The 15,227-nt window shown below is 32.7% G+C and overlaps 1 protein-coding gene across 1 annotated transcript in view; it reads right to left on the reverse strand.

Annotated features, from left to right (window-relative positions):
* Window positions 1-271: 271 nt before the first annotated feature.
* Window positions 272-15,227, reverse strand: part of LOC106459771 (small ubiquitin-related modifier 3-like) — a 20,823-nt gene continuing 5,867 nt past the window's right edge. Inside the window, exon 3 of the mRNA XM_013919423.2 lies at window positions 272-648. Within this exon, the coding sequence (XP_013774877.1) occupies window positions 502-648 (147 nt within the window). The 3' untranslated portion in view covers window positions 272-501. The remainder of the gene's footprint in view (window positions 649-15,227) is intronic.

The raw sequence follows: 15,227 nt of genomic DNA on the forward strand, positions 1-15,227 counted from the left end.
TAACGCCCCCACGGCTGAAAGGGCGAGCATGTTTGGTGTGACGGGGATTCGAACCCACGACCCTCAGATTGCGAGTCGAGTACCTTAACCACCTGGCCATGCCGGGCCCTGAAATGTTCTTGTTCAGAAGTTAGTTACTAGATGAAAGAAAATGTTTCCATATAATTATTTCATTCAAATTGTTTGATGTAAAATAAACTTTTCTTGTAATATGTACCAGTTTTTATACTTTCTAATGATCACATCAAACAATAAATAACCGATACCCAACTGAACAACTCTGACAGCTTAGCCATGATTTTCTTTTATTCAGGAACATGTTTTTTTTCTTAATTTTTTTATGAAGTGTTATTACAGTCCTGTATTTACAGTATCCTTTAATAAATTGGGATGGGGATTAACTGCATACCACATAAATGCATTATTTTACAGAAAAAAGTGACCTCTAATGAATGAAAAATATTAAAAAATGGTTTTTACATTTCTTATTTTATGAATGTTTTACGATACTTCTTGTAATTGTCCACCTGTCTGCTGCTGGAAAACATCAATAGTGTCTTCATCTTCCATTTCAAGACCTGCAGGAGTATCCGTTTCACTGACTGGCTGTCCATCAAAACGGAAACGGACATTCTGAATATTCATGCCCTGTAAATATTTATAATTTAAAAAAAACCTTTCTTTAACTTATAAACACCACCAATGAATACAAAATTAGTTGAACTTCTTTTACTTTATACCATTAAACATTATACTGAGTACTTTTATGTTTTTTGCCTTTTAAAACACTCAGTGTAGAAAACTCACCAAACAAATTAGGTGAAATTATTCATTTTTTGTGTAAAATACACCAAAGATACCAGCAGTAATCACTGGGATTAACTGTAGCACAAACATTTCTTACAAAGCTACACAAATATGAGTAAAATACTGCCATGGAGAAATAATTCACAATTAATGTGAATTTTCACAAAATTACAACATACATAACTTGGTAAAAAGTGACTAGTTTAACTTTTCATCTCTACTACCCTAGAATTATCAATGGGTTCCATATGGACCCCATTATCTTTTTAAACACATCTTAAATTATTTATGCAACAATTGGTTGTGGGTCCACAACTATATTGGCTATAAGGTCCCAATAACACAACAGTCACACAAAAACATCAATATTGCACTTAATCTCACTAATTATACTAGCATTTTTCTATGCATTTATATAAAAAATTAATGATTTCACCTAATTTTTAACAAACAAAAATGTACAATTACTAAATATGTGAACTCCATCAATAGTGAAAAATATAACATGTCAGTAATGTGAGATTAGCCAAATGAGTAGTTACTGCAACTTTTATAGTAGCTGTATTTATTTCTATATATATATATATATATACATAGAGAAGAGTTGCCACTTGCCTGAACAACTGTTATTAATCTGCAAGTTATACTCTCAGCCATGTCCTGGCAGCATTTGGTTCAATGAAATGTTCAGTCACTTAATGACTAAATAGCTACAGTTTAACCTTTTGAATTAATTCCTTAAGATTTCTCAACAAGGACTTGAAAATTAAAATTGTTCTGGACATGTCACTGAAGTGCTGATATTATTTTGCAATCAGGACACTAGTCATGTGTGATATGTTGGAAACAAGGATGCTGTAGTACCCCCACTTTTACATATTTGACTTGTATGGCAACTGTAAGTTATATTATTGTTATATCAATTTTCTGGGGGGTATGCCCCCATACATCATAGATTGAGCTGACTTTGACTTCTTTCAACAGACCCTTATATTTTTAACCTCTCATTGAAAAATTTGCATGTCCAGCCAAGCACATCAACTTTGCAACTCCTTCCTACACCAGCATGTACCATTACCCTGCTGCAGTAACATGTTGATGTGCTAACAAAAAAGTCTGTCAGAGTAAAAATAATGTGTTAATTTAAGATCTCTTGAGACACAAGACCCTTTAGATGTGCTGAAACATCAAATATAGACCACAATTTGAATGTACTGAATAGAGCCCACACCACAAGAACTCCACCACAATCCTTACCAATTAGCACACAAAATCACGGCTGCAATTGTTCACCTCCCTGCCTCCATATATATATGGTTATCATTTTGAAACTGGAGGAAATGGCTCTCATCACTCCACAAATTTTGTGGTCAATTGTCAACATTCCACTGTTAGTGAACTTCATATTAAGCAAGGTGTGTGCAATAAACAATTAAAATTCCAGACACAGAGAATTTCACATTTAGATTCTTTTTTAACTAGATAATAATGGAGTAATGTGAAATTTTGGTTCTGAAAGATCAAACAATTGGTTACATACAAAATTAATAAACTACACCATATATTTGTGGAGATACTCAATATCTCATGTATACGTGTGGTATTTTCAGTTTAAAAAAAAATTCCAACAAGTATCAGACAGAAAATCCACAAATAACAGTAGATTCAACCAAGTAATAAAGGGAGTGTTCGATAACTCATCACCTGACAGAATTTTAAGTTGCATGAGAAATAAACAGACTGGACACATTTAAATGACTCTGAAAACAATCTTTATTCAGACATAACATAACAAGCAGTGTGTGTACCTCCATAGATAATGGGATGATTGCCTCTATTGGATCGGTATATAGCTAGTCAAGTGTTTTGTCACTCAAGATGAATCTCTGCTAAACTAGTCACAACGAAAGCCAAGTAAAACTGAACAAAGAAAGTGTGCCTGGATTTCTAACATTACCTTGCTTTCTTTGTCCAGTGGACAGCATCACATCATGATCTCCATTCCATGACAGCATTTACCAGCTGTCAGTTTTAGCTGATGTTACAGTTTGGCCAGCAAAGAATATTCTAGTTTTAATTTGATCAAAATACTCTGAACTATCCTTGTGGGCAGAAGACATCATCTAAGAAATGAATAAAGGGCTGAGGTGGCTAGAACAAGATAATGATAAACACCCTGAATCATGTGTTGACACTATGGTAGTACAGAAACTAGATAGTCATTAACTTGGAATAATTCTATATTACTACAGAAGGTAAGAAACCACTGATATTCCCACATACCACATATGCACTAATTGTTTTGAAAAGACAAAACTATTTTTGAACCCTCACTTTTTTCAGTGTATTTTGAGCGAGCATTTGCAGCATGTAGAAAAGTTTCTTTCTTTTATAGTTTGTTTTTGAATTGCTAGCCATCCCTAATTTAGCAGTGTAAGACTAGAGGGAAGGCAGCTATTCATCACCACTCACTGCCAACTCTTTTACCAAAAAATAGTGGGATTGACCATCACATTATAACATCCCCACAGCTGAAAGGGCGAGCATGTTTGATGTGACGGGGATTCGAACCCGCAGATTGCGAGTCGAGCTCCCTAACCACCTGGTTCTTTTATAGACTAAAACCTTTTGCATAATGATTCAGAATAGATTTGAAAACTTAAAAGTTGCCATGTTTTAATGATTTTCAAGTTATTTGTATCTCTTTAAAAAAGTACTACTAAAATGAATACATGATTACAGTGACATGAAATGAAAATATTTAGTATTTTGTTGACATGCTGAAATTTATAACAAAAAGTATGTCAAGAAAACTGAAGTTGAGGTCAACCATAAATTTTACCATTTTTAGAAGTAAAATGACAATTAAATGCTTCTCTCTGTAAATAGTTTTCTCTGATAAGCTTCCTGTCATGCTAAACTTGGTTTCCATCTTTCCCATTCAACATATTGTAGTGCCACATGCAAAATCTCGTTTATGGAAATCTTTACCTAGAAAAAGATCCTCCTTCACCCAAATAGTCTTGTTCAATGTTATATATACTCTGAATGATACCAGCCAACACCTATACCCACGATCATCATTCTATCAAAGACCAAACTAACAATAGGGGAAAAAAGTGAAAGAGCGTACACATATATCCACATATCTAGTTACAATTCATTTTGATTCTAACAATGTTAAATTCATATATGTTAACTTCATATATATAATAACTAGAATACCCACACTGAAAGGAAAGTAATTTAGGGCAGCAATGACATCTGAAAATCAAAATTCAGTACAACCACTAATCAAAAGTAACCAAAGGCTCAAAGGAGGTTGTAAAATAGGGCTAAAAAGGTATATTGACCATACTAAACTCACTACAGAAAGTAGTTCTATAACTGTTTGTCCCATGACATACTTTTCTGGCAAAATAGAAATCACAAGAGAAGAGCATACCAAACTTCTTAAAATTCATATAAAACAGAGGGAGGTGCAGGGTTCCTGAAAACAGAGTTCTAAACGAATCAGCTCTAAACAGGATCATTTTAACATTACATATACGGGAATATGTAACTGAAGGTATTGTTTCTTACCTGTGAATGATATATAACTGCTTTATTTAGGTACTTGTAAACACAGATTGTTACAGTACAGTATTATATATTAAAGTAAATGAACACAAACAGTCTTAAAAAACAAAGAAACACATCAATTCATGAACAGGTGCTGACCCCAGGGTGGAAGGCAGTGGACATCATTTGACTCGTTATAATGAAGAACATGATGCTGTAATATTAGAAAAAATCCTAAATTTCTCCTAGTGTCAGAATTGTGACTGTTTCTCTAAGCATCCCCTCTTCTCTATTTTATTCATCACCCCTCCAATAAGTATGAAATTTAATGTAAATTACTCACTATAAAAAGGAAAGCAAATTTTTATTAGCCTTTAAACTTGTTTGGTTACAGAACCATTACATAGAAAATCAGACCCCTCCTGCCACATCCTCTCTTTCAGAATTTGTCAATACATGTAGTTCTATAGATATCATCTAGTAAAGCCTCTAATGATGAATAACTGAGGTATGTTAAGTTCATCTAATTCTCAGGTAAGGATGTTGAATATAAGTCAAGGATGTTGTTCATTGTACATGACTAAATTGTCAACATCCAGGTCATAACCATCAGGCAAAAAAGGTCTATCATCTCCCCTGTATTATCCATAACATGGGTAGTAAGAAAATGTGAAGAAGACAGAGGAACTGTACAGGTGAGATAAGGTAACTGTATTGTCCATATCCAAAACATATAGTCCAACAGCTCCTAAATATAGTGGATATGATAATGATATCTGGTAGATGTTCAAGGATAGTCACAGTTGTTTTGGGCACTTAATCATAACAATTAGGAATAGTTATTGGATCCAATGGGCATGATGGAGCAGTGTAGAACAAAATGGAAGTACAGAACAGCACTGCAGCATTAGCTACATAATAAGCCTGGGGAGGAGAATAATTGTTTCTTAGCTTGATAACATTATAAATGAAGCTAGGTAATAAGCTACATGTATGAAAGCTGATAAAGACACTGTACCAAAGTAATCTTTCTAGATTTAAAATGCTAATACTTCCACATCGTAATATCCACAACACTTTACTAAGTAGGACACAATGAAGTAACTCAGCATTGTAACAAGTGTCTTGATGGGTATTAGTTTGTATTCTATCTTCAAATTCTTTTTTGCCTTAAAACAGTTTGTATTTGGCCAAATAATAATAAATCATTTAAGAATATTAGAACACAAGTAACACAGTAGTTTTGGAATCTTTCCATAAATATAATGAAAACAGAAAACCACTTAATACAATTCAGAAAAAACTAGAAGTACATAATTGGTTAAAAAATGAAACTGTGATATCAAATAAAACATTATATATATTAATAAAGTTCAAGATATTTTAAAATACGAAGCTAAATTTAAGAAATTAGAGAAAGATCTTACAAAAACATGGGAAAATAATTTACAAAATTTTTTATTAGATATAAAAAACAAAGTTTAGTAAATGATAATGAATATAAATTGTTAATACTGAAAGAATCACATACAGGCATTATATATGGGCTACATAAGGAAGTGTCCCCTTGTGGGATAGCATTAAGCCTAGAGCTTTACAAACTAAAATCAGGGGTTCATTTCCCCTTGGTGGACACAGCAAATAGCCCAATGTGGCTTTGCTATAAAAAACACGCTAATATATGTAAGGAAGAATGTTTAATAAGACTGATAGTATCTAATACTGTTACTTATAATCATGAGTTGGTAGATTTTCTTGTAAAATATATTAAATCATTAAGCTGTAATGAATTTACTTCACAGACAGTTTTCAGTTTATGAAAGAAACACAAAATTGTAATTTTGGAAATAGTGTTTATTGTGCTAGGTTTTATATTGAGCCATTATTCACAAATGTACCTTTAGATGAAACAGTTGATTCAGTTGTTAGTCTGGTATATAATCAGAAAAACTAAAATAGGTTCTCTGAAGAAGTATTTATAAAGTTAGTGGAATTAGTTATAAGAAAAAAAATAATCACACTTTGCGTTTAATCAAGAGGTGCTTCAAATAGACACAACTACTGTGATCTAGATTAGCATCAGTACTGGCCAATTTGTTCCAATGTAATTATGAAACATGTTGGGCAGATAAGTGTTCTCAAGAACTTAAACCTACTTGTTACAAATGATATGTAGATGACACTTTTATTGTCTTTAAACAGAAAGAACATGTACAAAAACTTTTTTGGACTATCTAAGTAGTAAAAATAAAACATAAAATTTACAACAGGAAGAATTTAAACTACCATTTCTAGATGTATTGGTTGAAAATAAAAATGGGATTTTTAAATGTGAAACACATCATAAAAACTTTTACAAGGTTATATTTCAACCATGATAACTTTAATCCAGCTCTATACAAAATTGATTTATTTATAATTTTAGTAAATAGAGCAAAAAACGATTAATGGAACTTTCACTACTTTAGTAAAAGAACTTAACATTAAAAAGTTGTTGATAAAAAATGAGTTTTCATGTAAAATTAAATTTATTAAGGACTATTTGGAGAAATAATTATGTCCACAAGTATAAAAATTTACAGTGAAAAATTGAGTTATATTTTTCTACCATTTATGGAGCACAATCTTTTGAAATTAAAAACAACTAGATCAAATACTTAGGACATATCCACAATTTCAATTAATGTTTAAATTAAAACAACACACATTAATTGAATGTGATGAACCACCAAATCAAAATTATTTTGAAATTATTGCTAGGGCTAATGTTGAATTACAATTAAGATCTTTTAGTAAATAAGACTTAAATCAAATGAAATGAACAGTGCTACAAAACTACTTCTAGTATTATAGATCAGAGCTTTTTCATTTTTTAATACATGACGCTTATTGCATCTCGTATATACAGGCCTAGTAACAAATGATAAAAAAATGAAGAATATTCTAGTAAATACATTTATTTATCAACTCTGGAATGGAATTTTATAATCTTAAATATGTTCTTTGTTATTTATCCACTTGAACTTACATATATAGGTGAATTTTTAACTGTACAAATATTTTTACAGGTGCACAATTTTTGATCAACTGTACACTAGGAAAACCCCTGTTATAAAAGTCTCTACTTGGTATTTCTGTTTTTAGAAGTATAAATATTTGGTAATTGCCAATCATGGTATCACCTGATGATGAAATTGGTGTGAAATAAGTTGAAATAGTACATGTATTTTTAGTGTATTCTTGTGTTAATTTTGATTGTGTATAAGTAATATGTTTTTCTATTGTTAGTTGTTAATTTATTTTGTGTGCAATATTAAGTATTAAAAAATACAGAGAAGTTCCCTTTAAATAAAATATTTAGTAAACTGGATAATAACACAAAATAATTAAAAAATACAAATAATAATACAAAAGACATATCTGAAGAAATCAGTTAACTTAAAGAGTTATAATATTTATGCTTTTATACCTTACCTTGATCAGGTCATCTTTAAATTTGACATACATTTTAAGTGATATGGAAAAAAAGTAATGTTTAGACATTTTCATCCAAAAATTTAAGATATGCAAATCAGTTGACAAATTTACATCAATTTAAAACAGACTGTATTCAGCTAAACAGTAATGAACCATATAATAGTATCATAACACAAATGACAGGAGTAACTTTGACATCTTTCCATAAATATAATTAAAATGGAAAAACCACTTAAACATAAGTCAAGAATAACCAGAAGCACTTAATCATTTAAAAAGGGTTAAGGATATAATTATAATGAAACCAGACAAAGAAAATGGAATTGTACTTAACATAAGTCAAGAATAACCAGAAGCACTTAATCATTCAAAAAGGGTTATGGTTATAATTATAATGAAAACCAGATAAAGAAAATAGAATTTTAGTATTGATTAAAACATTATATTGATAAAGTACAAGATATTTCAAAAGATTACATTAAATTTAAGAAATTAGAGAAAGATCCTTTGATAATGAAAGAAAATAATTTGCAAAGATATTTATTAAATTTACAGAAACAAGGGTTAATAAATGATAATGAATAGAAATTATTAAGACTGATAAGATCACATACAGGCATTTTATGAGAGTTACCTACAGCAGCAGTTCCCAACCTTATTTCAACTGGGAACCAGCTATTTCTGATCTCATACATTTTACGGACCACTTTGTACATATTAACTTTTTAAAGTACTTTGATATTACACTAATTGGAGCCTTCTAAATCCAAAGGGGTAATCACTTGGTAGCAAAAGAATTCTTGAAATGAAGATCACCTTTGGCATGACCAGTTGTTTCAATAACATGTGGCAGTAAAATCTTAACAACTAAACTTGTGCCATTACATAAATTTGGAGGATCAAGATTTCTCAACAACATTATTGGTGAACCAACCTTTGATTTCAGAATATAACCTGTCATCTCTGGTCGTTGAAGAGAGTTTAGGAATTCAGTTGAATAATTTACAACATCAACTGTAACTGGAAAACTGACAAATGAGCTGTAGGTGAATTCCTGTCCAGGAACCTTTTGCAATAATTGATCATTTATGTCATGAACAGTATCAATTTGAGGTGTAACAACAGCTCTTTTACACAACCATTAATAATTTTGACAAATATTATGGAACACCATTTCCTTTAGCTCTTCTGCATCCTTAACTAAGTTACCACATTTGTCTGGAATAGCTTTGTAGTTGTTTCATTGGAAACTTTCTAACACCAACTTAAGAAGTTTATGAATTAAATCATTTGTTTTTAAATCACCAAATTTATCAAAAACAGAGAAAATACAAATTAATATGTACAATATGCATTCACCATGAACACCATTGATGACTTAACAACAATACTGTGATAGTTTTGTTGCTAAGTGATGATGTATAGTGTTGAGTATTATCAAAAGGACCACGACATGAAGACAGAAACTGAATTAAAAGCCAAAAACTAGTGTTTGTGGGAAACATGATGGGAATTTTGCCCCTTCATATTACCTCTGGAGACCATAGGAGTCATCATGCCAAGTCTGATGGCTATTGACTAAATAGTGTGCAAGGAGTTAGCAGACAGACAGACAAACATATAATTTTGCTTTTATATATACAGATTGTTAACCAACACACTTCAGTAACTAGTCTAAAACTTTTTTTTTTCAGTTGTATTGCACACTAGCTTAAATCTCACTCAGGATTGCCATCAGTCCATGAACTGGCACTTGGGAAATACTGTACTAAAGTACATATGGAAGGATGTTCAATAAAAATGATAGTATCTAATATTGATACTTATAATCATGAATTTGTGGGTTTTCTTGTAAAATATACAAGTTATTAAAAGTTAATGAATTTACTATTTCAGAAAATTTTTAGCTTCTTAAAGAAATAGAAAATTGAAATTATGGAAGCAAGTTTATTATGTTAGCTTTTATGTTCTTTTATGGTAATATCTTACTCATAAATAGGCTTCATACAGAAGTTGCAATTCTTACTGACAATCTAGGATTCTGCTGGAGCCTCCTTAGTGTGTTGTAGTTGTATATTCATTTGTACAAACTGAATGGAATAACAAAAAATGTGCAAGAAGTTTACACTGTAAACATTTGGATCTAGGCGTATGAATTGATGGGTATTTGTTTCTCCTTGCATGAAGGTGTAGAATGTGTTTGCTCAATTGAGTACAACAGACTCCCAGAATCCATGACCTCATAAACAATGAATTTGTATCCAACGGTGGTGGATTGAACTTAATTGTGTCAGATCTTGAGTACAATGTCAGTATACAATTTCTATTCCATATCAATCATCCTTTGGAGATTGTTAGTCACAATGTTCTCATTTATAGTGTGTTGCACCATTATCCAACATAATCAAGTTAAAGACACAGCTACTGAGTGTATTTTTCTCTAGGGCCTTATGGGTAGAAGTTATTGTTCTTAGGAATGTTTTATGACCTAGGAAAAGATATTTTGATCATCTTGAATAATATACACTTTTGGTATTTACAGTATCCATGGTATTAAAGGCACAGCTACTGACTGTATTGTTCTATATGACCTTAAGGGTAGGAGCTATAGTTCTTGAGGATGTTGTATGGCCTAGGAAAAGTTCTTTTGATCCCCTTGAATAATGTACACTTTTGGTATTTAAGACATCCCAGGAACAAGTGAACTAGTTGGCCCTTGCATGAAAGTTACCCCAGGCAATGTCCTGGGTGGTGAGCATTAGTTGGTGTGAAACAAACAGCTGCATTACAGTTATGTTCAGTATTTACAATGTGTCTCTTAAGCATTATGCAATCTCTGTAGAGCAGTCTAATGTAAGGACCTCAGATGTATCTATCTTCTAGTTGTACTAGACCTTGGAGTACATTCATTTGCCACAGTTGAACATGCTTCATGGTGGATGGCATCCTCAATGAAATTCTGGGCTCTCTTGTGCCTAGTCTAACAGAGCAGGAAGTTATCCAGAATGCATTTTGCTGAAATGAACTATGCCAACAATTTTTTCACCAAGGTAAATGATGCTAAATCATACAGTACATTAAAAATCTGGACAGGCCACTCTGGAGATGACAAAATAATTGATAAAAATGTTTCAAGTTGGGTTTGTGAGTAGTTGTTTCACATTATGATGCACTTGCGAATAAGTGAGTTGTCATCTTAAGACTTGTTTCAAGAAGGCAACAGTACCTCCGAGTTGGTATAAGATCATGCTTTATAGATCTTGCAATAGTTATGCTGCATTTTTTATATAATGTTGGATAAATAGAAAATGCTCCTTGATTTCGGCTGCTGGATGCAGGATGGATCCAAGATGTTTGTAGATGGAACTGGCAAGTCCAGTTCAACTCACACAAACATGTTGTGTAGATATGTGTGACTGGAAAACTTTCTAAGTTGGAAGGTAATAACATCAATGTCAAATGTTCAAGTTATGTATATTTGCTTAGGCAGGAAGAAAAATAATCATGAATATGAACCACAGGAAGCCAATGTCATATTGGATGACACATACTGTTGAAGATTCACAGGAGCCGTGGCCATTTGAGAAAGATCCTACTACTACTACATAGTCATCAATGACTGGCATGAAGACACTGGTTTCCACATATGTTTTTATAATTTTTTGATAGACACAAGGGAGGGAACTCACTTGAAGTAGAGGTTTTTGAAAATGTGATGATTTTAACTTTATATCCAAAGTTCTTGGCAGTATCAATAACTTCTTGGATATGGATGCAATCACAAAGATCATCACTTTTTGCTACTAAGTGGAAATAATATGCTGTCTTTGAAGACATACTTGATTTGATAGAGATACATAATGACCCATGTATCTCTCCAAGTTGGCCATCCAATCACAGCTGAAACTTATCATCTGGTATGTGGGCAAAGGATTTCTGATAAGCCTGTTGTGTCTTCTCAACTGTGTTTCATCACAGGTCCAACAGTCTCTGAACAGGATTTGTTGTTACATTCCTCAACATTAAAACTGATATAGAAGAACCTACTACTAATACTTTTCCAAGAGTCACATGCAAGTCATATGCCATACAAGTTAATGGCTCCATACTATTGGACTATGATGTTGTTTTTTGGATCCATTTCAAGTTTTTGTGATATGAAGGTCTTTATACAACTTGTTTTAAGTTCTGTAGCTCATATAGTTTCTTGCTTAGACCTTGTTCTCTCAGTGGCATAGCCTCCTCATCACTGAACAAGTGCAGATATTGCATTGCATTTTGCTCCTGCATAATATTTCTATTAACATTTTGCATCTGAACTCTCAGAACTCTCTATTGATATATTTTACTTTGGGTAGTAGCCTAATAACCATGTGGTCTACTATAAGATCCATCTCACATCAGATGTAATATACTTTTTGACTTATTCTATATGGTCAGTCTTCTGTGGAGGACAGAACAGGTAGAAAAGTAGGAGCCAGATGAAGGTGATTTAGATAGGAGTTGACTATCTCTGATCAGGTTACACCTATAGCTTTATATGAAATTGTACTCAAGATATTTTCCCAATATCTAAAATCCAATACTTTTTCAAGAGTCACATACAAGTCATAAACCACATAAGTTAATGACTCCATACTGTTGGACTACGATATTGTTTTTTCGATCCATTTGAAGATTTTGTCATATGAAAGTCTTTATGCAACTTGGATTTAAAGTAACAGTATGTTTCTAATAATGAAATTACTTACATAACTTTCTTTTGTGCTTTTCACAATGTTGTATAACCTCACTCTTGACTGGGAAGCTTTCCTGCATTTTTGTGTAAATCTTGTAGGCACCAGCCTCCATGTCTACAAACAGATGGCTGGTAATCTTTCTTATTTCACTGTGATAAGAAGTTTGAAAGGGATGTATCCAGATTTATGATTCCAAATTCTCAACTGACAGATTGGACCACTGGGATAACAATCACTTGCTTGAGATTTTCAACCAGAGTAACAATGTGTTTAAGAATATAGTTCAAGTTAGCCATGCAGAAGCATGACTATGTTTAGTTCTTTATTAAGTTTCACATACATTTCCTGGTCTGAAGTCTGAATAGCCATGCATTCATGCAAAAACCATCTTAGCTAATCAGATTATCTTGGCCGTCAATGCTCAATGATGTCAGACAATAGATGGGTGACACTCAGGGCTTGGATCTCCCAAACTGGAATCTATCACTTGAGTCTTCTCCATTGGATTTGTCAGAGTCCATATCATCATCATAGTAGCAAATCTGTTTAACAGCCTGCTCCATATGATATGAGTGGCCCCCACTTGCAACATGCCACCTTATGTTCATGCTTGTAGAGGTTGAAACCTGTTCTTACATGCAGCAGTCACATAGTTGGAGACCATATTAACCCACAAAGTTGTATCAAACATTAAGAAGCTTATTCCTTGATACAAGGACATACTGTTATTTTTCAATATTTTTATGTTTAGCTGTGTTCCAATGTAATCCACGGTTCTGTAGCTCATGGCAACAGCATTGCCTGGATTGAGATTGAAACCCTAGAACTTGTTGTCCTTGATGGTTCTTGCTACTTTGACATAATACTTGAAATTTGCTCTATAAGGAATGGTGAACATACATCCACGGAAAAACAAGATGTTTCAAGTATGTCCTTCATAAGATAATGTCAACTCATGTCCTTTGTATAATTGACTATGTTTGTCATATGGATGGATTTACCAGAGTACTCAGTCGTTAGTACATGAAACAATCTCTTCATGTACACCAGAGTGTACTTTTGAGGTAAGACCAATACATGGAGATAATGAGCTTATCAAGCTTGTGGTAATTCTGATTGATGTTCCTATTTCTTCTGCTGTCACTCGACACACATTGACAACAAATACTGATAATGACATTGAACTGGATTAACACATACTCGGTGAAGACAGCCAGGTTGTTTCTGCACAAAATGTATATTTGGGCAATGACTCATTCTGTTTAAACTGAATATAAAGAGGTGAAAGTGGCAGCTGCATGATCCTTGGAATCAGAAGCAGGAGATAAGCACATTTATTGTTTCTGGATTAACAGTCCAAGTATTGAGATATCTGATGCCAAACAGCTCGAGGCAATGTAGACATCTGGATCACCACTGACATGTGTGTTGTCAACAGTCTTGAGTTCACTATAGATTCTCTTTGTTGGAAGGAAGGAATAATTTGTGGTGGTTTGGATCATTCCTCAATGGATGGTTGATCCTCTTCGTGACCAGATGAGGTGTCTTCTCAGGTGCTACCAGGCTGCAGTGTTGCCAGTAACCAGTTTTGGTCAGGGTTATATTGCTCCAGACCTGGTTCTTCAGATGCCATCATGGGAAGCTTCAACTATTATGAGAATAACTCTTGATTTTTAATACAAATACTTGTTGGTGGAGACATAATAAAGTTAGTTTAAAAAATATATATATCTTGGCATATCTTCACTTAAAGAACACACATATGGTCAAAAAGGCTTAGAAACATTACATGAAAAATTATCAAATGTAAATGATTTTAAGATAGATGCACTTGAAAAGCAAGCATCTATGTCTTCTGGCTTAAATGCTTTGTTCTTGAGTTGTAGGAGCAATGGGTTTAGTTTATAATTGCCCATTTCCCTCTCAGGTGGGTGTTAAAAAAAACAATTGAAGGGATGTGACAAAGATTATTTGTTGTGAATTGGGAAACTGAATTGGATGTACATACTAATCAAATGTGGAAGAATTTTAAGTATTCAAGATAGATATCTTCCTTATAGAAAAAAAATGATTGCAAGTGAAAAAAAAACAGGTTGACTCACAAAGGAGTATAAGGGATAAAATAAAAAAGGCATTATAAATTTAACAAAGTTCAAATTTAGTGCTATGACAGTAGACTTGGGGGATTATAAAATATCAAAATTGGAACAGGAAATTAGAAAATCAAAAAGGATATATCAAAAAAGTCTCTTTCTCACAACTCATTCAAAATCAAGAAAACTCAGTTCAATTCTGTAAATACAATTTCTGTTCAAATCTCACACTATTTGCTGGTTCTAAGAAATCTTTTGAAGAAAACAGTTTTTCTGGAAGAATTACAAACCTTAAATCTGGTTTTAAAAGAGCTGCTTCACTATGGTAAAAATAAATGTGATAACCTAATTTTGCTTTTAAAAAGATGTACTACTCTAATAATGGCTGGAGACGGCTTGAATGGGTAATGAAGAAAAACTTTAATATAAGTTTAACATAACAGCAAATATACAACGTTTCAACAAGGTACCTGATGATGACAAAACCTTGTCAAAACGTTGTACATTTGCTGTTATGTTAAACTTATATCAAAGTTTTTCTTCATTACCC

This window comes from Limulus polyphemus, unplaced genomic scaffold (assembly GCF_000517525.1).
Source record: "Limulus polyphemus unplaced genomic scaffold, Limulus_polyphemus-2.1.2 Scaffold658, whole genome shotgun sequence".
Lineage (NCBI taxonomy): Eukaryota > Metazoa > Arthropoda > Merostomata > Xiphosura > Limulidae > Limulus > Limulus polyphemus.